The following is a 25,805-nucleotide window of genomic DNA, read 5'->3' as shown; positions in this document are numbered from 1 at the left end:
GTCTGGGTTAAGCGCCAATAGGACGGCTTGGCCACATTGTTGAGCATAATTACCCAAGATATTATATAATTGTGAAGACACTTTAAAGAGGGTGTCCTGTTACAACATACTTTTTTCAGGACAGGTACTTACCCATCCTCAGCTCCTGCTGCAGTACCACAGTCCTCTTTGTCTTTGCCGTAGAATGGACACAATCAGAGGCTGCAGTGAACAAGTGCCGTTCTCCTGGCATGCCTGCTCAGATGCTATGAGCTGCAGCAGTTACATAGTGTCTGTGTAACAACAAAGACTGGGGAGGACTGCGGGGCTACAGCTCTGGGGCACCAGGGCTGAGGATAGGTAAGTACCGCTGTTTTTGTTAATTCAAGCCCTCTACGCTAAAAAATTATATTGTAACCAGACAACCTCTTTAAAGTGTCTATGCACGGATAGAGCTTCCCTTATTGAATAATATGGGCCAAGTCACAGTAATATAGTGAATATGTGTCAACAGATCTTGAATATGGTGACCATAGAAATATATGGGCCCATGCTACACCTCAGTGTCTCTCTGACTTTATATAGCATCACACAGAGGTATTTTTGGACTTCATATTATGTACCTCTAGTGCTGCATGGGTTCATGTACACAGAATAGTGGTATGTGCAAGGGCTAATATTATGTTTACAGTTACTTTATTGCCATTTTTTGGGCCAATGTGGTACTCCTTTTAAATTGCAGCATGTATTATCTCTTAATTTTTATTAATTCTGAGCAGTTTGTGTGCCTCAGTACAGTCCTCCAGATGGTGCCCTATGTACAGAACAGTGTTCTACTAGAAGCAAGAATTCTAGGGCAGAAAATGTGGCATCCGATCGGACATACTGTAATTTACAGAGGGATGTAGAGGTACAGTAAAGGCCTTATACACCTGTACAGGTGCCCTGTGTATTAAATATGTACAGGTAATAATATATCAGAATATACAAATGTCCCAATATAGTAGGTTTAAAATTAAAAAAGTCAAAAGTCCCCCTATCAGGACTAGAAAAAAGGAAGTTAAAAAAAAGAAACAAACAACCTAAATGGGAAAGTTACAAAAGAAAAAAAACAAATGAACTCAGCATTTTTATTACAGAAGCATTTTTTATTAAATAAATGTTAAATAAAAACACTCTAAACAAATAAATATTATTATTTAGCTATAAATTACCCGGCACTATTTATGAAAGAACAAAGAACAGCAATACTAAAACATAAATATAGATAATATTTAGGGTACTCCACACCTGGCAGTAATGCTGTGGATTTTCTGCTGTGGAATCCTCACCAAATCTACAGGTAAGTAATATGGATTTTGCCTAGCAAATCCGCATTAAAAGACGAGGATTTAGGCCGGCTGCACACGAGCGGATCCGTCGTTCTGGGTCCCGCATGACGCTTCCCCACCCACCGCCGCGTCATATGACACGTCGGCCGCGTCACATAACATGCCTACCGCGGTAGGCGGGGAAGCGTTTTCACGCTATCTTCCACTGTGCTACAGCGGGAGATAGCGTGAACGGACAGCTTCCATTGACTGCAATGGAAGCTGTCTGCGCGTACACCCGCGGCAAATAGAGCATGCCGCGGGTGAGGACGGGAGATTTCACGGTGCGGAATTCCGCAGTGGAATTCCGCACTGTGTGCCCTGAGCTATTAGGTTCAATAGAACCTAATAGCTGCGGGCAACGCAGCGGATTTTCGCCGCGAATTACGCGGCGGAAATTCATTCGTGGGAAGGAGGCCTTAGTTGTGGTTTTGATGCAGATTTTATTGCGGAATTCCTGGCTGATATACATTCTTGATTGTCAAAAATATGCATAATAAAGTGATTATGCTTGAAAAGGTTAAACAAACCTGCTATTGAGCTAGTTTTGGGTAATGCCAAAAGAAAAAAAATATTCTTTATCAGCAGTATCAATTTGCAGTACTTAACCCCTTAATGAGCGCTGATACGCCTTTTAACAGCCTCACTAAGTGGGCTCTTTTCCATACAGCTGTCAATTGACGGTCTCACTGTGAAATAGAGCCCATGGGTCTGTGCGGTGACAACTGCATGCTATCGGCTGCTGGAGATAGCTGACAGTCTGGAGCTGTCATAGGGTGGCAGGGAGGGAACCCGATCATGCAATCACTGATATCTAATAGATAACAGCAATTGCATACAAGTGTAAAAAAAAGTTAAATAAAGCTAAAGTTTCAGCTCCCCTCACAGATTAGATCCGTGAGGGGAGCGGAAACTACTCATCTCCTTCCTCTGCGATGTCCCATGGAGATTTGGTCCTTTCAGGACCTGACGCGACCTTCTGCGCACCCAGGAGATTTAAAATCTCCATGTTCATGGATAGCATGAGTAGTTGGGAACAGGGAGATGTCACTAGGCACTGCGGTATGTGGTTCCCGGTTACATAATCGCCGTTATCCAATGAATAACGGCAATCGTGAAGTAAAAAATAGTGTAAACAAAAGCTTAAAAAGTTTAAGTTTCATCCGCTCTCACAGATCATATATGTGAAGGGAGTTGAAATTACGTACCTAAGGCCCCCGGATTTATCTGTCGACCTCACCTCGGCTTTTGCGCATGCACCCATCGCCAGGGTGGCAGATGTATGCATAAAAGCCTCAGATTGCCGGGGTAATTTCAAATCTGCCTGTTCCTGGGAGCCAAAAGCCTGGAGATTTCACAGGGGTCCGCAGTCTCTGGTCACGTGATCGTGTAAAAGTTAAAGTTTCACCTCCCATCACGAATCTGATACAGAGGCCTAAGGCCTCTGATGATGTCCCCCGCAGACCTTTCCCCAGCTTTGGAGTAAGTGCCCATCGGCAAAAATGGGGAATGCAAGCACAGAAGTTGGGGAGGGCCCGGGAAATTTTAAATCTACTTGCCCCTGGCTACTAAAGGTAGCCGAGAGCCTGGAGCACTGACCGAGAACCGCAGTGAGCAGTCCCCGCTCACGTGATCGCTGTTCTCCAATGGATAACAGAGATCACGTAAAAGTTTTTAAAAAAGTTGAAGTTTAATCATCCCTCACCAATGCGATCAGTGAGGGGAGATGAAACTTCTTACCGGAGGTCTCCACATTGGAACCCCGACGCGATCATCCTCCATGGACCTTTCCTGGCTTCTGTGCATGCGCCCACCGGCAAAGGTAGGCGAGATCCTAGAGCAGTGGCCTCGTTAAGCGGTCCTTGGTCTCACATGACTGAATAGGAATTGGGGCTTCCGCATGTGTTTGTTCTGCGGTAATACGCAAACCAATCAAATGCATTAGATTACACAATTCTGCTCACATTAGCTGGTCGGAATTATGTAATCCACTTACAGAAAACAGAATGCTGCTGGTTCAATTTTACCGTAGATATCCGCAGCATAGAGCCCATTGTGCTGTATGGCCGTGGATATACCCACAGCCTGTACGCAACTACATTGTGTACGGGCTGCGGGTACCCGCGTCATCGCTAAGCGACGGTGTGGAAAATACAAACAAAAAAGGTGTAGCGTACATGACCACCAGTGTGGGGATATAGTTATGCACAGTACATTATGCATCTGTACTCAGGGCCACGGCCGGGCTCATAGCTGGGATCTGCTGCGGGCTTCCGCAAGCAGATTCTACATACGGCCGTGTGAGCCCGGCATTATTAAGATCACTACCTGTAATATGTAATTTAGAAGCAGCCTCGGGAACGCTCGCCTTCCTACAGTTCCAGAAGCAGCTTGTTGAATGCCTTCTGTGTGAGACCACCGCACCTCAGCAAGCTTATGAAGCCTCACACAGCGCTATTCTTTACACCTCATCCCTGCCACTGAGGTCAAGAAATACTCCCCAAAAAAGTGTTGGGTTTCAGCAACCATGGGAGGAGGGATACCCGGTTTTATTGCCCCATGTGCCTGTCAGGACAGTGTCCGGGATATGGGGGTCCCTGAGATATCCCGCAACCCCTGTCCCTGCCTACTTGCCCCCCTGGGCTAACCCCCAGGGCGACAACTGGGCGACGGTCCCTACCCTCACTAGGGAAGCGGGACACGGGAGACAAACAGACACTGAGACAAGCAACGGTAGAATGGTCAGACAATCCGGGTAGGCAACAAGAGGGTACGCAGTACGGAGGGGTCAGGCAAAAACGTAGTCAAGTCCAAAAGCAGGTGTCAGAAAAGCCGAGGTCACAAGAGCAGTCAGGATAAACGCGGGTGCAGCTGGAGAACCAAACTAACACTGGCGAGGCCTGAGAGGAAAACACACCTATTTAAATGCTGTCAGCGCTCCCGCCCCAGAAGCTGATTGGGGCGGGGAGCCTGACAGCAGCAGGGCTAATCAGGGCGGTGCTGGGGACACGCCCCCAGTCTAGCTGCACAGACAGTTACTAGGGAAGCCAGCCTGGTAGTCAGGACACTAGAAGCACCAGCTGCCTCCCTAGCAACCCGGCGGCGACCAGTCTTACAGCGGCCCGGGGAGATCACAAGAACCGGGGTACCTCTGCGCCGCGCTCCTGCACCCCGGGTGGCCGGACCGGTGGTGCGGGCACGGCGGCCCCGAGAGTTGCCGGTTCTGACAGTACCCCCCCTTCTACGGGGGTACACCGGACCCCCATGGCCAGGTGCGGGCTTAAGCGGGAAAGCCCTGTGGAATGCCTGGACTAGGCGTGGCGCATGAACGTCCCTGGCAGGGACCCACGTCCTATCCTCAGGGCCAAATCCTCTCCAGTGGACCAGGTACTGCAGCCCACCTCTAACCCGTCGGGCATCCACAAGCCTTTCTACTTCATACTCCAGTTCCCCCTGTACCAGAGAGGGAGGAGGCGGGTTCTGGGTGGGGAGAACTGGAGTCACATACTTCTTAAGCAAGTTCTTGTGAAAAACCTTGTGGACCTTCCAGGGGTCAGGAAGTGCCAACTTATATGACACCGGGTTGATAACCTGAGAAACCGTAAATGGGCCAATGAACCGAGGAGCAAGTTTCAGGGAGGGAACCTTAAGTCTCAGATTCTTAGATGATAATAAAACCTGCTCCCCGACCACAAAAGGTGCAGAGATAGTACGTCTTTTATTTGCGTATTTACGCAGTTTCTCTTGGGAACCCTGAAGGTTCTTACGAACCTGGGCCCAAACTGTGCACAGTTCTTCGGCGGATATGTCGGCGGCCGGATTGTTCGAGACCAAAGGAGTAGAAAGCGAGAACCGGGGATGGAACCCATAGTTACAAAAAAAAGGTGACAGTTGGGTCGACGAGTTACCATGGTTGTTAATAGCAAATTCGGCGAGAGGTAAGTAGTTGGCCCACTGATGCTGGTTATCAGAGACAAACAGTCGCAGATACTGGATGAGTTCTTGGTTCATCCGTTCCGTTTGTCCGTTACTCTCGGGATGGAAAGCGGAGGAAAAGGACAAATTAACGTTTAGATTTTTACAGAAGGCTCGCCAGAAGCGAGCGACGAACTGAACCCCTCTATCAGACACAATATCCTCGGGGATCCCATGTAACCGAACAATCTCCTTGATGAACATCTCAGACAAAAGTTTGGCGTTAGGCAACTTGCCAAGTGGAACAAAATGAGACATTTTGGAGAAACGGTCAACTATTACCCAAATGACCGTATTCCCCAGCGAGGATGGCAGATCAGTAATAAAATCCATGGACAACTGGGACCATGGCCTGGACGGAATGGGCAAGGGCAGAAGAGGCCCCTCAGGACGTCTCCTGAGGTTCTTCCCCCTTGCGCAAACCGGGCACGCGGACACAAATACCCGTACATCCTTGGCCATGTGCGGCCACCAATAGAGTCTGGCCGCTAACTCCAGAGTACCCCTGATACCGGGGTGTCCAGCTAGGACTGAAGCATGTGTCTCCTCTAACACTTTCAATCTCAGTGACAACGGGACAAATAATTTGCCTTCCGGAAGGGCTTCAGGAGCAGATTGTTGAGCGGCGTGAATGAGAGGTGAAAGGTCGGAGGAGACAGCAGCGAGGACCACCCCAGGGGAGAGAATGCTCTCAGGCTCCGGCTCGGAAGGTTCCGGAGAACCAAAACTCCTAGACAGGGCATCAGCCTTGACATTCTTAGAACCGGGTCTATAGGTAACAACAAAATTGAACCGAGAGAAAAACAAGGCCCAGCGGGCTTGCCGAGCATTTAACCTCTTAGCGGAATCTAGATAAGTGAGGTTTTTATGGTCAGTGAGTACCGTAATCTGGTGATGGGCTCCTTCCAAAAAATGCCTCCACTCTTCAAAAGCCCACTTAATCGCCAGCAATTCCCGGTTGCCTATATCATAGTTCCGTTCGGTGGACGAAAACTTCCTAGAAAAATAGGCACACGGTCTAAGGTTGGTGAGAGTGGAGGGACCTTGGGACAGTACCGCTCCCACACCAAACTCAGAGGCATCTACCTCCACCACAAAAGGACTGGACAGATCCGGTTGTACTAGGACAGGTGCAGACGAGAACGCCGCCTTTAGGGTATTGAAGGCCCTCAGAGCCTCAGAAGACCAGGTCCTCACATCTGCCCCCTTTCTGGTGAGGTCCGTTAGAGGTTTAGCCACCACGGAGAAGTCTTTAATGAATTTGCGATAGTAGTTGGCGAAGCCGAGGAAGCGTTGAAGGGCTTTCAACGACCCTGGCTGGGCCCACTCCGTGATGGCCTTCACCTTTTCAGGATCCATCTGGAAGTCGCATGGCGTGATGATATACCCCAAAAATGATATCTTTTGTACCCCGAAAACACATTTCTCGAGTTTAGCAAACAGCTTGTTATGTCTGAGTCGAGCTAGCACAGTCTGAACGTGAGTATGGTGACTCGGCAAGTCGGAGGAAAAAATCAAAATGTCGTCTAGATATACAACCACGAACACCCCCATGATATCCTGAAACACTGAGTTCATGTACCCCTGAAAAATGGCGGGGGCGTTACACAATCCAAAAGGCATAACTAGGTATTCAAAATGCCCGAGGGGCGTATTGAAGGCGGTTTTCCACTCATCCCCCTCCCGAATGCGGATGAGGTTGTATGCTCCCCTGAGATCAAGTTTGGAAAACCATCGGGCACCAGCGACCTGGTTGAGGAGGTCAGGAATGAGTGGAAGAGCATACTGGTTTCGGACTGTGATTTTATTTAGCTCTCTATAGTCAATACAGGGCCGGAGACCCCCATCCTTCTTCTCAACGAAGAAAAACCCGGCACCCACCGGGGATTCTGAGGGCCGGATGTGCCCCTTGGCCAGGCTGTCCTGGATGTAGTCCCTCATGGATTCTCTCTCTGGAACCGTAACGTTATAAATGCGGCCCTTAGGAAGTTTGGCCCCAGGAATCAAGTCTATTTTACAGTCCCATTCCCTATGAGGGGGCAGAGCTTCAGATAATTGTTTGGAGAACACGTCAGAAAACTCGGAGAGGTATTCTGGTAGGGGGCTCCCCTCGCAGGTGGAGATTCCCACCTTCACCGCACAAAGGTGGTTGGCACAGCGGGGACCCCACTTTACCAGTTCCAACGTGTCCCAATTTACTACCGGGTTGTGCTCCCGGAGCCAGGGGAGGCCTAGGACGACGTCCACAGACAAATCTCTCATCACTAGAAAGGTGCAGGTTTCCACGTGTAAGGCTCCTATAGTAAACCTTACTTCAGGGGTCACCAGATTAACCACCCCTGCTTGCAAAGGAGTGGAGTCCACTCCTGAAACCAGAATCGGAGTTTCTAAACGTAACAAAACCCCGGACAGTTGAGCAACGAAATTAAAGTTAACGAAATTAGCCGCAGCCCCCGAATCAACAAAGGCTTGCCCAGTACGGTGGAAAGCATGAAATTCTAGGGTGCAAGGCACTAACATTTTGGACAACACAGGGAGTACCTTGGCTCCTAGACAGTCCCCCCGACAACTGCCTAGGAGCGGGAGTTCTTCCTGCCGTGGCTTCTTAGCGCAGGTAGCAATGCGGTGACCCGGCTCCCCACAGTAGAAGCAGAGGTTCTTCTTCAGGCGGTGTTCCCGTCGTTGCTCGGGGTTCACGGCTCCCAGCTCCATGGCCTCGGTGGTGGGAGGGTAACAGGTCGGGTCAGTCGAAGAAGTAGACGTGGGGAGTGGGGTGGTCCGAGCGGCGTGTCTGGCCCTCAAACGTCGGTCGGCTCGAATAGCCAGCGACATGGCTTGCTCCAGGGTTTTAGGCTCTGGGTGGGCCACAAGTAGGTCCTTGAGACCCTCAGACAGACCGGTCAAAAATAAGTCTTTTAGGGCGGCATCGTTCCACCGGGATTCCGTACAATGTTGACGGAATTGGGAACAGTAGTCCTCCGCCATCTTACAACCCTGGCGCAGGGCCAGAAGTTTGGAGACTGCGTAGCCCGCCCGGTCGGGTTCGTCATAAATTTGACCCAGGGCGGAAAAAAAGGCGTCAAGGGATAGTCGGGCTGGAGAGCCAGCTGGTAGCGAGAAAGCCCAATTTTGGGGCTCTCCCCTCAGGCGGGTAATTACGATTCCCACTTTCTGGTATTCAGTACCAGAGGAGTGGGGGCGGAGATCAAAGTAGAGCTTGCAGCTCTCTCTAAATGCAAAAAACTGATCTCTCTCTCCGGAGAAGCAATCCGGGAGCGTGGCTCGAGGTTCTGACATCGTTCCTGGAGCGGACGAGGGCTGCATGGGACCTGCAGCTGCCACTTGTTCCCGTGGCTGCAAGCGGGCTGTTAGGTCCTGGGCAAGGGTCGTAAGGACCTGGACCTGGTTCGCTACAGCCGCCACGGCCTCCATCGAGGGGCTCAAAGTTGCCGGGCGGATGCAAGGGTCTGACCTTAGTTCGGCCAGTGTTACTGTCAGGACAGTGTCCGGGATATGGGGGTCCCTGAGATATCCCGCAACCCCTGTCCCTGCCTACTTGCCCCCCTGGGCTAACCCCCAGGGCGACAACTGGGCGACGGTCCCTACCCTCACTAGGGAAGCGGGACACGGGAGACAAACAGACACTGAGACAAGCAACGGTAGAATGGTCAGACAATCCGGGTAGGCAACAAGAGGGTACGCAGTACGGAGGGGTCAGGCAAAAACGTAGTCAAGTCCAAAAGCAGGTGTCAGAAAAGCCGAGGTCACAAGAGCAGTCAGGATAAACGCGGGTGCAGCTGGAGAACCAAACTAACACTGGCGAGGCCTGAGAGGAAAACACACCTATTTAAATGCTGTCAGCGCTCCCGCCCCAGAAGCTGATTGGGGCGGGGAGCCTGACAGCAGCAGGGCTAATCAGGGCGGTGCTGGGGACACGCCCCCAGTCTAGCTGCACAGACAGTTACTAGGGAAGCCAGCCTGGTAGTCAGGACACTAGAAGCACCAGCTGCCTCCCTAGCAACCCGGCGGCGACCAGTCTTACAGCGGCCCGGGGAGATCACAAGAACCGGGGTACCTCTGCGCCGCGCTCCTGCACCCCGGGTGGCCGGACCGGTGGTGCGGGCACGGCGGCCCCGAGAGTTGCCGGTTCTGACAGTGCCCATCCCAATCAGTCCTCCGTAATTATCCCTATTTTCAGACATATCAGACAGTTTACATTACTTTTATCTAAGATTTAGAGATTTCCAAAAAGGCAGGGGGATGATTATTTTTGGCGAATCAATTTTTTTACTGCACAAGTAAGCAATTTGGCCTGGAATTTATTTAGTTGTGCCCTGAAATCCAATGGGTGTTCCATTCATTACAGGCCTAGCTATGTTTCCACCAATCAGATTGGGGCTACAATAGGTATGTTTCTGAACACATGACAAACAGAGGTATCCATTTTGGGGTGCAAATCCGCATTTTTATGTGCACTATAGAAAAAAAACTGCCTTTAAAATGACATATTGCATTAACTCCTGAAAAGAAACTGTGAGGTCAAAATACTCCTGACATCCCTCAGTGACCACATTAAGGGGAGTGTTTTTTAAAAAGGGGTCATTTGTGGGGGGTATCTATAATTCTGATACCTATGCTCCTTTGCAATCTTGGCTTGATGTAGGAAAACAAAATGTTCCTTAAAATGTTAATGACTAATGTTAAATTTGTACGTATCCTAAATGGTTAAAAAAACTACAGTTTTTCCAATGTGCTTCCAGAATAAAGGAAACAGATGGAAATATATATCTTATCAAAAATTTGTACAGTATATTTGCACATATTTGACATATTGCAGTTGAAAAATGAGAAAAAAAAATTCCAATTCTTCCAAAATGTTTCCAATATTGGCGCTTTTAATAAATATACACATATTCTATTGATCTATTTTTACCACCTAAATGAAGTACATTATGTGGCGAAAAAATAATGTCAGAATCACCTGGATATGCGGAACCTTTACGGAGTTATTCTATGTCAAAGTGACACAGATTTCCAAAATTTGGCCCGGTCATTAAGGCGCAAACTGGCTTTGTCACTAAGGGGTTAAAAACGGTAAAAATATTGTTTTGTCGCCATTGCATTTTTCCAAATCACACCTGTGTTTTGGCCAAGGATTACGAGCTATTGTCTTTAAGTGTAAACCACATGCAGTTTTAGAAATAAAGCATGTGGTTTTTGGGGTGCAGATTTATGCTGTAGCCTCTACAACACTGGATAAATAGATGTATTCCTTTTTATCTGCTCCAATTTTACAGTTAATAATGCCTGAACGGATGTGGGTGTAACCATGCTGTTACAAAGGGAGCAGAAGAACTTCTTCAATATACTTCATACAGATTTGAGGAGGTTTGCAATAAGGTTTTTAACCCCTTAAATACACAGGATGTACAGTTAGGGCCTGTGAATTTGGGGTTTGTATGAAGGAAAATTGGGAGCCAATCCCACTCCATACTGCTGTTTCCCAGAGTTGACACCTGCCAACAATTGCCGTGATCAGCATGAATGTTGATCACGGCTCATAACTCTGTAAATGACGCTGTCAGATCACAAGTTGAAATCTTCTATGGGGACTAAAAAAAAACGTACAAATTTGTTTAAAATAGTTTTAGTAATTATTATAAAAAATAAAAAGGGTGTTAAAAGTAAATAAAAATTCTTTTCCTGTATTTAGAATAACAAATCAAAACAAAAACACATTTATTAAATTTGGTATTGCTGCATCTGTAAAAGGCCAATCTATCAAAGTAACGCGTTATTTTTGAGGTTCGTCCGGAAAAGAATTACACAAAGGCAGAATTTTGATTTCTTTTTGTTGGTCACGTCGTCTCCAGGAAAATAAACTATAAAAAGTGATCAAAAAGTTGTATGTACAGCAAAATAGTACCAATAGAAACAACTATGTTGACAGAAAAATAAAAAAAATATGGCTGTCAGAAGATGGTGGCAGAAAATAATTTGTTTTCCCAAGGATATTTAATTTTTTAGAAGTAGTACAGCAAAAGTAAAACTATTCAAATTTGTTGTCAACATAATTGTACTGACCCAAAATTGCGAAATTTCATTTTTTTTTTACATTTCACTTCACTTAGAGATTTTTTAAGGTTTTTCTGTACACTATATGGTACATTGAATAGTACCATTGGAAAATTCAACTTGCCCCCCAAAAAGCAAACCCTCAGACAGCTACGTCAATGTATAAATTCAAGAGTTATGACTTTTTAAAAATAAGGAGGAAAATGCAAAAATGAAATTCAGAGTGGTCTCTATTAGAGATGAGCGAACACCAAAATGTTCGGGTGTTCGTTATTCGTAACGAACTTCCCGTGATGCTCGAGGGTTCGTTTCGAACAACGAACCCCATTGAAGTCAATGGGCGACCAGAACATTTTTGTATTTCGCCGATGCTCGCTAAGGTTTTCATGTGTGAAAATCTGGGCAATTCAGGAAAGTGATGGGAATGACACAGTGACGGATAGGGCAGGCGAGGGGCTACATGTTGGGCTGCATCCTAAGTTCACAGGTCCCACTATTAAGCCACAATAGCGGCAAGAGTGGGCCCCCCCCCCCTCCCAACAACTTTTACTTCTGAAAAGCGCTCATTAGCATGGCATACCTTTGCTAAGCACCACACTACCTCCAACAAAGCACAATCACTGCCTGCATGACACTCCACTGACACTTCTCCTGGGTTACATGCTGACCAACCGCCCCCCCTCCCCCCCACAGCGCACACCAAAGTGTCCCTGGGCAGCCTTCAGCTGCCCTCATGCCACACCACGCTCATGTCTATTTAGAATTGCGTCTGCCATGACGAGGGACCGCAGGCACACACTGCAGAGGTTGGCACGGCTAGGCAGCGACCCTCTTTAAAAGTGGCGGAGCGATAGCCCACAATGCTGTACAGAAGCAATGAGAAATAGAATCCTGTGCCACCGCCATCAGGAGCTGCACACGTGGGCATAGCAATGGGGAACCTATGTGCCACACACTATTCATTCTGTCAAGGTGTCTGCATGCCCCAGTCAGACCGGGCTTTTTAATTCATAGACACAGGCAGGTACAACTCCCTATTGTGAAGTCCCTGTCGACCCACAGCATGGGTGGCTCCCTGGAACCCACCGGTGGTACACAGAAATATCCCATTGCATTGCCCAACACAGCTGAGGTAGTAATGTCGTGCTTAATGCAGGTGGGCTTCGGCCCACACTGCATGCCCCAGTCTGACTGGGGTTCTTTATAAGTGTACAGATGTAGTAAAAACTCCGTGTGCACCTACAGCATGGGTGGGTGCCAGGAAGCCACCGGCGGTACATAGAAATATCCCATTGCATTGCCCAACACAGCTGAGGTAGTAATGTTGTGCTTAACCCTTTCCAATCCAATTTGTATATGGTTTTCCTAGGGGGCTTACTCTTTTTCTGCCGTTATACAACGGCGCTATATGCTGGCTAAAGCCAGTACTGCATGAGCTGACACGTAGGATAGGCTCCGACAGCAGAGAGGCTGGCAATATACAGTAAGAGAACCCCGACGGACGTCTACCAACAACGGAGCTGTACAGCCTTAAACCCTAATGTCTTCATAGGTCACACAGTGGACTGGAAAGGGTTAATGCAGGTGGGTTTCGGCCCACACTGCATGCCCCAGTCAGACTGGGTTTCTTTATAAGTGGAAACAGATGCATTTATAATTCCCTGTGGACCCACTGCCTGGGTGGGTGCCAGGAAGCCACCGGCGGTACATAGAAATATCCCATTGCATTGCCCAACACAGCTGAGGTAGTAATGTTGTGCGTAATACAGGTGGGCTTCGGCCCACACTGCATGCCCCAGTCAGACTGGGGTTCTTTAGAAGTGTACAGATGTATTAAAAACTCCGTGTGCACCTACAGCATGGGTGGCTCCCTGGAACCCACCGGCGGTACACAAAAATATCCCATTGCATTGCCCAACACAGCTGAGGTAGTAATGTCGTGCTTAATGCAGGTGGGCTTCGGCCCACACTGCATGCCCCAGTCAGACTGGGGTTCTTTACAAGTGGACACATGTAGGTTAAACTCCCTGTGGACCCACTGCCTGGGTGGGTGCCAGGAAGCCACCGGCGGTACATAGAAATATCCCATTGCATTGCCCAACACAGCTGAGGTAGTAATGTTGTGCGTAATACAGGTGGGCTTCGGCCCACACTGCATGCCCCAGTCAGACTGGGGTTCTTTAGAAGTGTACAGATGTATTAAAAACTCCGTGTGCACCTACAGCATGGGTGGCTCCCTGGAACCCACCGGCGGTACACAAAAATATCCCATTGCATTGCCCAACACAGCTGAGGTTACGTCAGCTGTAATGCAGGTGGGCTAAAAATTAATTTGATTACACTGTAGGCGAGGGCCCACAAAAATTGCTGTATCAACAGTACTAATGTACATCCCAAAAATTGGCCATGGCCAGCCAAGAGGGCAGGTGAAACACATTAATCGCTTTGGTTAATGTGGCTTAAGTGGTAACTAGGCCTGGAGGCAGCCCAGTGTAACGAAAAATTGGTTCAAGTTAAAGTTCCAATGCTTTTAAGCGCATTGAAACTTTTAAAAATTGTTCTGAAAAATTATTTGACTGAGCCTTGTGGCCCTAAGAAAAATTGCCCGTTCAGCGTGATTACGTGAGGTTTCAGGAGGAGGAGCAGGAGGAGGAGGAGGAGGAATATTAGACACAGATTGATGAAGCAGAAATGTCCCCGTTTTGGATGGTGAGAGAGAACGTAGCTTCCATCCGCGGGTGCAGCCTACGTATTGCTTACGTATCGCTGCTGTCCGCTGGTGGAGAACAGAAGTCTGGGGAAATCCAGCCTTTGTTCATCTTGATGAGTGTTAGCCTGTCGGCACTGTCGGTTGACAAGCGGCTACGCTTATCTGTGATGATTCCCCCAGCCGCACTAAACACCCTTTCCGACAAGACGCTAGCCGCAGGACAAGCAAGCACCTCCAGGGCATACAGCGCGAGTTCAGGCCACGTGTCCAGCTTCGACACCCAGTAGTTGTAGGGGGCAGAGGCGTCACCAAGGATGGTCGTGCGATCCGCTACGTACTCCCTCACCATCCTTTTACAGTGCTCCCGCCGACTCAGCCGTGACTGGGGAGCGGTGACACAGTCTTGGTGGGGAGCCATAAAGCTGGCCAGGCCCTTAAAGACTGTTGCACTGCCTGGGATGTACATGCTGCTCGATCTACGCACATCCCCTGCTACCTTGCCCTCGGTACTGCGCCTTCTGCCACTAGCGCTGTCGGCTGGGAATTTTACCATCAGCTTGTCCGCAAGGGTCCTGTGGTATAGCAACACTCTCGAACCCCTTTCCTCTTCGGGAATCAGAGTGGGCAGGTTCTCCTTATACCGTGGATCGAGCAGTGTGTACACCCAGTAATCCGTCGTGGCCAGAATGCGTGCAACGCGAGGGTCACGAGAAAGGCATCCTAACATGAAGTCAGCCATGTGTGCCAGGGTACCAGTACGCAACACATGGCTGTCCTCACTAGGAAGATCACTTTCAGGATCCTCCTCCTCCTCCTCCTCCTCCTCAGGCCATACACGCTGAAAGGATGACAGGCAATCAGCCGGTGTACCGTCAGCAGCGGCCCAAGCTGTCTCTTCCCCCTCCTCCTCATCCTCCTCATGCTCCTCCTCCTCCTCCTGTACGCGCTGAGAAATAGACAGGAGGGTGCCCTGACTATCCAGCGGCATACTGTCTTCCCCCGCCCCCGTTTCCGAGCGCAAAGCAGCTGCCTTTATGGTTTGCAGGGAATTTCTCAAGATGCATAGCAGAGGAATGGTGACGCTAATGATTGTAGCATCGCCGCTCACCACCTGGGTAGACTCCTCAAAATTACCAAGGACATGGCAGATGTCTGCCAACCAGGCCCACTCTTCTGAAAGGAATTGAGGAGGCTGACTCCCACTGCGCCGCCCATGTTGGAGTTGGTATTCGACTATAGCTCTCCGTTGTTCATAGAGCCTGGCCAACATGTGGAGCGTAGAGTTCCACCGTGTGGGCACGTCGCACAGCAGTCGGTGCACTGGCAGCTTAAAGTGATGTTGCAGGGTGCGCAGGGTGGCAGCGTCCGTGTGGGACTTGCGGAAATGTGCGCAGAGCCGGCGCGCCTTTACGAGCAGGTCTGACAAGCGTGGGTAGCTTTTCAGAAAGCGTTGAACCACCAAATTAAAGACGTGGGCCAGGCATGGCACGTGCGTGAGGCTGCCGAGCTGCAGAGCCGCCACCAGGTTACGGCCGTTGTCACACACGACCATGCCCGGTTGGAGGCTCAGCGGCGCAAGCCAGCGGTCGGTCTGCTGTGTCAGACCCTGCAGCAGTTCGTGGGCCGTGTGCCTCTTATCGCCTAAGCTGAGTAGTTTCAGCACGGCCTGCTGACGCTTGCCCACCGCTGTGCTGCCACACCGCGCGACACCGACTGCTGGCGACATGCTGCTGCTAACACATCTTGATTGTGAGACAGAGGAGGAGGAGGAGGAGGAGGGTGCTTTAGTGGAGGAAGCATACACCTCCGCAGATACCAGCACCGAGCTGGGGCCCGCAATTCTGGGGGTGGGTAGGACGTGAGCGGTCCCAGGCTCTGACTCTGTCCCAGCCTCCACTAAATTCACCCAATGTGCCGTCAGGGAGATGTAGTGGCCCTGCCCGCCTGTGCTTGTCCACGTGTCCGTAGTTAAGTGGACCGTGGCAGTAACCGCGTTGGTGAGGGCGCGCACAATGTTGCGGGAGACGTGGTCGTGCAGGGCTGGGACGGCACATCGGGAAAAGTAGTGGCGACTGGGAACTGAGTAGCGCGGGGCCGCCGCCTCCATGATACTTTTGAAGGACTCCGTTTCCACAACCCTATACGGCAGCATCTCAAGGCTGATGAATTTTGCGATGCGGACGGTTAACGTTTGAGCGTGCGGGTGCGTGGCGGCGTACTTGCGCTTGCGCTCGAACACTTGCGCAAGCGACGGCTGAACGGTGCGCTGAACTACACTGCTGGATGGGGCCGAGGACAGCGGAGATGAGGGTGTGGGTGCAGGCCATGAGGCGGTAGTGCCTGTGTCCTGAGAGGGGGGTTGCATCTCAGTGGCAGGTTGGGGCACAGGGGGAGAGGCAGGGGTGCAAACCGGAGGCGGTGAACGGCCTTTGTCCCACCTTGCGGGGTGCTTGGCCATCATATGTCTGCGCATGGTGGTGGTGGTGAGGCTGTTGGTGTTGGCTCCCCGGCTGAGCTTTGCGCGACAAAGGTTGCACACCACTGTTCGTCGGTCGTCAGGCGTCTCTGTGAAAAACTGCCAGACCTTAGAGCACCTCGGCCTCCGCAGGGTGGCATGGCGCGAGGGGGCGCTTTGGGAAACACTTGGTGGATTATTCGGTCTGGCCCTGCCTCTACCCCTGGCCACTGCACTGCCTCTTGCAACCTGCCCTGCTGATGCCCTTGACTCCCCCTCTGAAGACCTGTCCTCCTGAGTAAGCGTTGCACACCAGGTGGGGTCAGTCACCTCATCGTCCTGCTGCTCTTCCTCCGAATCCTCTGTGCGCTGCTCCCTGGGACTTACTGCCCTTACTACTACCTCACTGCAAGACAACTGTGTCTGATCGTCATCGTCCTCCTCACCCACAGAAAGTTGTTGAGACAGTTGGCGGAAGTCCCCAGCCTCTTCCCCCGGACCCCGGGAACTTTCGAATGGTTGGGCATCAGTGACGATAAACTCCTCTGGTGGGAGAGGAACCGCTGCTGCCCAATCTAAGCAGGGGCCCGAGAACAGTTCCTGGGAGTGCTCCCGCTCCTGAGCAGGTGTTATTGTAGTGGAGTGAGGAGGCTGGGAGGAAGGAGGAGCAGCAGACAGAGGATTCGGATTAGCAGCAGTGGACGGCGCAGAACTGCGGGTAGACGATAGGTTGCTCGAAGCACTTTCTGCCATCCAGGACAGGACCTGCTCACACTGCTCATTTTCTAATAACCGTCTCCCGCGTGGACCCATTAATTGGGCGATGAATGTGGGGACGCCAGAAACGTGCCTCTCTCCTAATCGCGCAGCAGTCGGCTGCGACACACCTGGATCAGGAGCTTGGCCTGTGCCCACACCCTGACTTGGCCCTCCGCGTCCTCGGCCGCGTCCACGTCCTCTAGGCCTACCCCTACCCCTCAGCATGCTGTATTACCAGTGATTTGATTTCACAGGCAGGAAATAAATTGGCGCAAGACTGCAGGCCAAATATAATTTTTGCCCTTTTTGGAAAACGAAAGGCCCCACTGCCTCTAGTGAATGAATTATCTAAGTTTAATAACTGTGCTGTGTCCCTGCTTATGTGTCACAGAACGTGAGGGTAGCAGAGTTATTATAACTCTGGCAGAGCAGGTATTTTTTTTCCCAATTAAGGAAAGCAAATGGCGAAGCCAGCAGTAAAGCGTAGCTGGGTGCGTATGATTTAGCACTGTTCTTCACGCAGCTCACACGTCTCCACCGCCCGTAAGGACGGACAGAGGCTGGACAAATAGATTTGTTTTCAGTTTTTTCCCACCAAAAGGCAGCACTGCATATATTCAATGAATAATAACTGTGTTGTGGCCCTGCCTATACAATTCTTTCCCTGCAGTATCAATGGAGGGTGGAATGCTCTGCAGAGGCGATTTTGAGAAGCCCAAAAAAAATGCAGCACAGCTAACAGCAGCCTGGACAGTACTGCACACGGATAAATATGGCCCTAGAAAGGACCGTTGAGGTTCTTGAAGGCTACACTCACTCCTAACACTCTCCCTGCCTATGCAGCACTTCTGTCCCTAATGCCAGGTGCAACGGTCTGCAGAGGCGATTTTGAGGAAAAAAAAAATGCCACTGCTAACAGCAGCCAACACACAGCTATCAGTGGCCCTAATAAGGACCTTTGGGGGGTCTTGAAGCCTACACTAACTACCAATTCTTTCCCTACAGCAGCTCCGGTATAAACAGCACTGTCCCTCATCTAACTCACACCGCATCTGAGGCGAGCCGCGGGAGGGGCCGACTTTTATATTAGGCGAACACCTGATCTCGCCAGCCACTCACAGCAGGGGGGTGGTATAGGGCTTAAACGTTGCAGGGGGAAGTTGTAATGCCTTCCCTGTCTTTCAATTGGCCAGAAAAGCGCGCTAACGTCTCAGGGAAGGAAGTGAAAGTAACCAGAACACCGCATGGTGTTCGTTACGAATAACGAACATCCCGAACACCCTAATATTCGCACGAATATCAAGCTCGGACGAACGCGTTCGCTCATCTCTAGTAACAAGCCAAAATGTGATGAATGTCATTACTGCTTTATGCCTTTACAGATAGTGAGAGATTGTCACCCTGTATTAGTGGGGAACTGTAAATGATCCACGGGCATAACCAGAATATGGGAGAAGTACAATGTATAAATATGGGCAGATTTAGGTGATTGTGAATAATTATAGTGATTTATGGCTGAGTGATAAATATGAAGATATTTAGGTAATAATGAATAAATATGCAAGTTTTTCTATAGTTAATTAATATGGAGATATTTGGGTGACTGTTTAAATATAGCTCTGAAGTTTATTATGGTGGTCAGTTAATATACAGGAAGGGACAGGACATCAGTTATGGTGGACACATAGGGGCAGACTTATGTAACTGTCTTAGTTGCCCCTAGCAACCAATCACAGAGCAGCTTTTGTTTTGCATTCTGCTCTAGTATAATGAAGCCTGCTGTGTGATTGGTTGCTAGGGCAACTAAGACAGTTTTTCTTTCTGACAGTTTCATAAATCTGCCCCTTTATCTATGAATAATTGGTGCTAACAGAATAATTTATTTTCATTTCCGCTGTTAAGGATTATGGACGCCATCATAAAGTTTCTACGGTTCCTGTTTGGGAGAGACGACGAGGGCTCCAGGTAAGCTATGAAGTTCATTATAGTGTCAGGGCAGTAGGCATCAAAGGGCCAGTGCCTAGGGCGGACAGTTTCTGAGGGGTGGGGGTGGGGGTGACTTCAGGAGCAGAAAAATGTATTTATGTATTTTTCATTTTTTTCAACTTTCAACTATCTCCCGCTGGATGAGGATAATTTTTTTAATTGATTTGATGCCATTGCGTTGGTGGGAGGTTCTTTATAAGGGTGACTACCCACAACAGTTTTTTTTCACTGCGAAATCCGCAGCGTTTTTTTTTTCTGCAGGGGTCTATGGGACTTGTAATGTTAAAATCACGATCGCGTGAAATGGCGATTTTGCGGTAAATTGGGGTTTTGCGGGATCGCGATTTTAACATTACAAGTCCCATAGACCCCTGCAGAAAAAAAAAAATTATGCAAATTTCGCAGTGAAGTGGGTAGTGGGTAGTCACCTTAAGGGTGTATTTGTATGTATACTGTGAACTTGACAAAGACTACTGGACGCAGTCGAAACATCACCATCTGTTTTATGATTATGAAATAATAAAGGACACATCCTGCCGAATGTAAGTATAAGTTACCCAGCAGGGGTCTTCAGTATGATGGATATATATAAATCTTCAGGAGGAGCCGCATCCCCACCTATTCATACTAATATCTCCTCCTCTTTAAGCTTTCCAGACAGAGGTGTAGACAGCGGCCGGACAAGGAAGAGAGAGCGCAGTCCATGCGAGGAAGAGGCGTAAGTAACATTTAGGACACAACACTGGATTACATGTTCTCCTCCCATTCATTGCTGGTCACTGGGGTGGATTTAAACGGAGAGGGGACAAAAGCTTAAAGTTAATATTTTACACTAATAACTTTATAGGTAAATGGTTTAAGTCAAAGATCCCCAGGAAGGGATGTTATTAAGATGTAGTAGTCCAGTGGTGTATTAATGTCATATATTATCATTTTACCACAGTTCATGCTCTACTGACCAGCAACTACCCCAAAAGAGGAGGAAGAAGGACCAGACCCTACAGCAAAAGGAGATGGCTACATTCTTCAGAGTACTTGGTAAAAACACATTAGGCCGCCTGCAGACGAGCGGGTCGGATCCGGCAGCGAGAAATCTCGCCGCGCGATCCGACCCCAGAGCCTGCAGGGGCGAGCGCGTACTCACCCGCGCCTGGCGGCCCCGGCTCTTTGATGTTCCGGCTGCCGCGCAGCCGGCGCATGCGCAGACCGGAGCCGGCGGCCAGGTGAGTGCGTGCCCCGCAGAAAATTAGAACATGCCGCGGTTTGTTTGCCGCGCAAGATTTCGCGCGGCCAAACCGCGGCCGTCTGCATAGGAGTGCGTATTGTAATGCACTCCTATGCAGACTTTCAGCGGCGGAAATCCCGCGGGAAATCCCACGGCGGGATTTCCGCTCGTGTGCAGGCGGCCTTACTCCCTCCAATTCTTCTATTGTTAAACCAGCACTACAGAACACACAAACACATTATATATATATATATATATATATATATATATATATATATATATATCTATCCTAGATACAGACAGAACTTGAGCAGACCTTATTATACTCAATGAGGTCCATTTGTTGGTTCTTTCATGAGAGCTTCTACCCACTAGTGTTTTTTTAACACTGCAATATCGCTGCGTTTTTTTCAATGGGACTTTCCAATGTTAAAATAGCATCGCAGAAAAATGGAAAGTTTGTGCCTTCGTGATTTTTGTGCAATGCAATTTTAACATTAGAATGTCCCACTGAAAAAAATGCAGGGATATTGTAGCGTTAAAAAAATGCTAGGGGGTAGAAGCCCTAAGACAGATCCGCTTAGCCAGTGGATACCGTTCTCCTGCTTCCATAATATTAATATTTCTCCTCTTTTTCTAGAGCATAGAAACATCCGGACATTTCTTGCTACAGACAGTTGCATGAGGATTTCTGACAAGGTAATATGACATTGTGGGAAGAAATATTCATTCTAACAGATTACAGATTATCCACCATATTTAAAGGGGTTGTCCCAAAGAAACGGTGTTCATAGTTAACCTAGGTAAATGTTCCAAGGTGGTCACACATGCTGAGTCTTGCTTCTCTCTCGGCTCCACTGGGTATTTGGAGGGATCCCTGGTGTGGTGAGCAGTTGCTTCTGAAGTTGCTTCATCTTCTCTGATGTCACGAAAGATTCTGAACAAGTGATAAGAGTGAGATGGCGTTACTGCAGAGAAGTAAGACTGAGTATGTGTGACCACCCTGGAACATTTATGGAGGTAGACCGGACACAGAAAGGCTCTTCAATAGGGAAAACAGGTGGCACTAAATGCCATTGTCCTTCTCACCCCACTAGTATCTCCTGGCGATGGTCTTCGCTTACTTCATGAGAGCCGGACTGCACACTGAGGAATATCAAAAGAACTTCTTCCCAGCACTGTGAGTTTCTTTTATAACAGTTATGGATATACATGTTGGTAAAGAAATATATAATGAATGCTAAAATAAGTAATGATCCAACATTTTACTTACATTTTTGTTGCCAGGTTCTTAGCCAACCAGATGGAAGAGGAAGTTGGCTTTCGTCGTGAAATCTACCCATGGGCCTTGGGATACTCCTGGATGCAGAAGAGAGAACAATTCCTCCATGAATGCAACCTGTTGCTCCTCCGGATTAGATTCAGAGCTTGGGTGGACCGAGACACCTGTGAGCAGGTTAGTACAAATGATACATAACATTTCAGTCTGAGATAAAGGGTCTGCGGTGATAATAATGTTATTCATATATTGTTTGATTCTAGATCATGGCTGTAGATCCTCTACACTGGGCATGGAGAAGAGAGAGGCCCATCCATCACAGCCGCGCTTTTCCCATGTTGAGGAGGAATGTTCAGCAGGTCACCAACTACGGCCCATGGAGCATCCTTCCACCCTGCAGGCTTTGTAGGCCCATCCGTCTCCCTCCTTGAAAATGGTAAGTTTGAAGGGCAACCATAAAGAAGGAAGAATGACAACTGCGAACCAGCCAGAAGATCCAGAAGGTGTGACAGATAAAGACCGTTTGTATACTTCTTATAGTCACACAGACACCATCACACACATTCATGGCACTCATATCATATAGCTGCATCTATACACACAAACACCGTACTTGTGTCTCGCACATATGTTATAGTGTCACCCTCCCCTTAGTATGCCCAGAGGAAGGGCAGTACAGCAGCCATGGTTTCCCTACAGGTTTCCTCCACTGGGGGTTTTTCCTGTCCTGCGTGTTGCTGTTCCCTCTTCATGAGTGATGGGAGGTAGCAAATAAAATATATCTAATAAACTTTCTATTATTTAACTTACTATACTTGTCAGACTCATTTTTTTGTATGTGTGTGAAAGTCAAATGTCATTTTCTGTGTGTGGTGCACAGTGTTAGGGCAGCAGTATGCAGTCCTAAGCTCTTGCTCATGACCTGGAGGTTGCAGGTTCAATCCCCGCATGGTTCAGGTAGCCGGCTCAAGGTCAACTCATCCTTCCAAGGTCGGTAAAATGAGTAACCAGCTTGGTAGGGGGTTATAAATAAATTACCTGAAAGCACTGCGGAATAAGTTGGCGCTATACAAAAACCAATATATATTCATTTTATAGAGACTGGTGTTAGTCACATGCTGGGAAGTGGTCAGGGGGCTAGTAGTGACCGGTAAGGGCTAGGAAGATCAGTACCCAGAGTCAGTCAGGTGGGTCCAGGTAAAATATAGAGGCCAGAATAGTCCAAGCTCAAAGGTCTGCGCTGCACCTGCTGCAGAGGTGAAGGAGGAAGACCAGCTAGACTGCACACTGCGGTAAGTGAAGGATGGCCGCTGATGAGCAGATGATGCAAAACACAGCGCATGGGAGAACGGGAGTCTACCTCCTCACCATGACCAGATGTGACAACGACTGCAGATCAACCAAGCGAAAGACCAGGCTGAGGTCAGAGGCTGTTCAAGTAAATGCGCTGCTCCTTAGGTGCCTGAGGAACAGTGAGTCAGAACTGAAGACTGGTGAGAGACCGCTTACAGAGAGCATCACCGCTGTATCAGAGAGGACTACCTTGGGACTAGGCACAGCGAAAGTGACTGTATCTTTCTGGGCAACAAGCCCACCTATTTTCAGAGATGGTTCCAGTGATGGGCGCTAGGCCCATGTGTTAATGCAGGTATATTGCTCAGTGAAGCATGTACATATGGGAAAAGTAAAAGTTTTTTGCTTTGGATGCACTGGTATTACCCTTGTACGTTTACTGCTACACCTTCACAACATCTCCACCTGCACTTTTATGGATATATGTACAGAGGAAACCAGGCGCCCACAACAAGGCTAAATAAACTGCGCATGCGCCAATCCTCAGCAATGTTACATCAGAGCACGATGTCAAGTAGCCCGAGGCTTCAGGATTCCTCTATGCATGAATTCAGCTACAGCTCTCAGGGCCTGTATATGCCCACTGGGCAGTAGAAAGATAATTAGCATATGGCATGGAAGTTATATGAACTGCTCCACCAAATTATGTGATACTACTCAGCTGGAATACATAGAAATTTGAAAATCTGTTTCAAAGATGGAAAACATGGTGGGAATGGTTTGGTACTGGCACTGGCATACCACTAGGGGTTGCAATTGTGACCAGGCCCCTTAGTGAATGAGGGCCTGCAGGCCCCTGTCACATGCCATTTTACCACCACAGCCCCGGCACTCAGGGAGGGGAGTGACTGTTACCCCGGTAGGCAACAGTCAATTACAGGCTGCAGCCTCCTCCGGATGCACACTCCTCCCTTGTCCTGATAGACTGCAGTTGTGATTGGTCACAACTGCAGTCTGTCACTGCACTGCCAGCCGCATGATTCGTCCGGCCGGCGGTGCAGGAACAGTGTCGGGAGCCGAGGAGGACAGCAGAGCAGTAGTACATGCGGTACAACAAGGTATGTACCACATGTAATCTTGTATGTAGAGGTGGTATAGCTATACCAGCTGTGCATATAATTAAATATAGGACATATCCAGGGTATATCAGCATTACTATATACAGGGGGATGTATCTGCTATATATATAGTGATATGGAGCATGCTGGTATAACCTGACACAGCTCGGCTACATGCCCGTCAAACACAGCTTGGCTATATGTACGTCACACACAGTTTGGCTACATGCACATCACATACAGTTCGACTACAGGCATTTCACACACATAGCTCTGCTACATGCACATCACACACATAGCTCTGCTACATGCACATCACAAATAGGTGGTCGTTAGTATTTTGACTAGCAGCCAGGGTCTTAAAAGATGACGAGCACAAGCATCAGAACATATATATATATATATATATATATCTATAAGTAAACTGACAGACTCAGATATATGGCTTTCGCCAGCACCACTGCTCCGTCACATCAATCCTCCTTCTATCAGCTTTTTTCGCAGTCCAGCTTTCACCTCCATACATGGCTATGGGCAATACGATGGATTGCACAATTTGCATGAAGGACTAATTACCATATTTTATTTACTGAATAAAATTCCTATATAATTCATGAAATCAATGGCCTCTATTTTCCGCATATTGTGCGCACAAATTTTTATGCGCAAATACGTTCATATGAATGCGACTTTACACTGATACAATGGCAGTAAGTGAAAGATACACTGCAGCAGACAGCAGTTGCAGGACCGAGATCCTGGGGTGTGAAGCGGCTGCAGAGGGGGCTAGAGGGGGAGGAAGAGGAACGATGGAGCTAGATACAGCAACAGGTATGGCAGCAGATGGGGAGGCCCCAGCACCCTAGACATGGTTTCAGTGAGTGAAAAGGATTTCACGGCTGGCTTGTATGGTAAACCTATGGCCAGTTGAGTTCTGAGGCAGACCTTCATGGGAACATAGCCTCTGGTACTCCAATGCCACTGTCAGTCTGTCTGCATTAAAAGTTCGTATGTAACATATGGATTTTGAGGCAGATTTTAGTTTTGGATTTTGACACAGATTTAGGCTGCAAAATTTCACCTCTTTAAACAAGGGGGTGAAATCTACTTCATCTGCATCAAAAACCAAATGCAGATTTTAAAAAGTGAGTGGTCACCAATACGCCTTGCCTCTAATATAAAAGGATAATAGCTATCAGCAGAAATAACCTGATTAGTATTCTTCCTGATCTCCACCTGACTCTTTTTACTTGGTTTGCATTACTGATTCCTATTTGTTACCATTGATACATAATGGGAAATCAGCAAGCTGTGTGGAAGCATGCAGAGAAGACATTAGAAAACTAGCTATAGTACATTGGAAGCGTTTCCTGCATTGGTCCTAGAAGTCATATCTTTGCTATTCCGAGAGCTCACAGGAGTAAAGAGTGTTAGAATGAACCCTGCAAATAGCTTTTCGGTGACATAATAACTAGAGCAGTATTAATCTGACTGACCTTCATAGATCAACATCAAGTACTGTGCAGAGGCAGACAAATCCATCATCCTATCAAATCAATGTACTATGTATTAAAATCCGTA

The 25,805-nt window shown here is 48.5% G+C and overlaps 1 protein-coding gene across 1 annotated transcript; it reads left to right on the top strand.

The window, feature by feature from the left end:
• Window positions 1-154: 154 nt before the first annotated feature.
• LOC136610603 (speedy protein 1-A-like) lies at window positions 155-22,572 on the top strand. Its single transcript, XM_066589825.1, has 8 exons — window positions 155-339; window positions 19,226-19,288; window positions 19,959-20,027; window positions 20,253-20,347; window positions 21,175-21,233; window positions 21,632-21,714; window positions 21,822-21,990; window positions 22,077-22,572. Exons 2-8 carry the CDS (start codon window positions 19,230-19,232, stop codon window positions 22,242-22,244), a joined length of 702 nt encoding a protein of 233 aa, XP_066445922.1. The 5' UTR covers window positions 155-339; window positions 19,226-19,229; the 3' UTR covers window positions 22,245-22,572.
• Window positions 22,573-25,805: the final 3,233 nt, after the last annotated feature.

The sequence above is a fragment of the Eleutherodactylus coqui genome, chromosome 2 (assembly GCF_035609145.1).
Source record: "Eleutherodactylus coqui strain aEleCoq1 chromosome 2, aEleCoq1.hap1, whole genome shotgun sequence".
Taxonomy (NCBI): Eukaryota; Metazoa; Chordata; class Amphibia; order Anura; family Eleutherodactylidae; genus Eleutherodactylus; species Eleutherodactylus coqui.
Note: the sequence above shows the minus strand (reverse complement) of the source record. Positions and strands in the feature narration are given on the sequence as shown.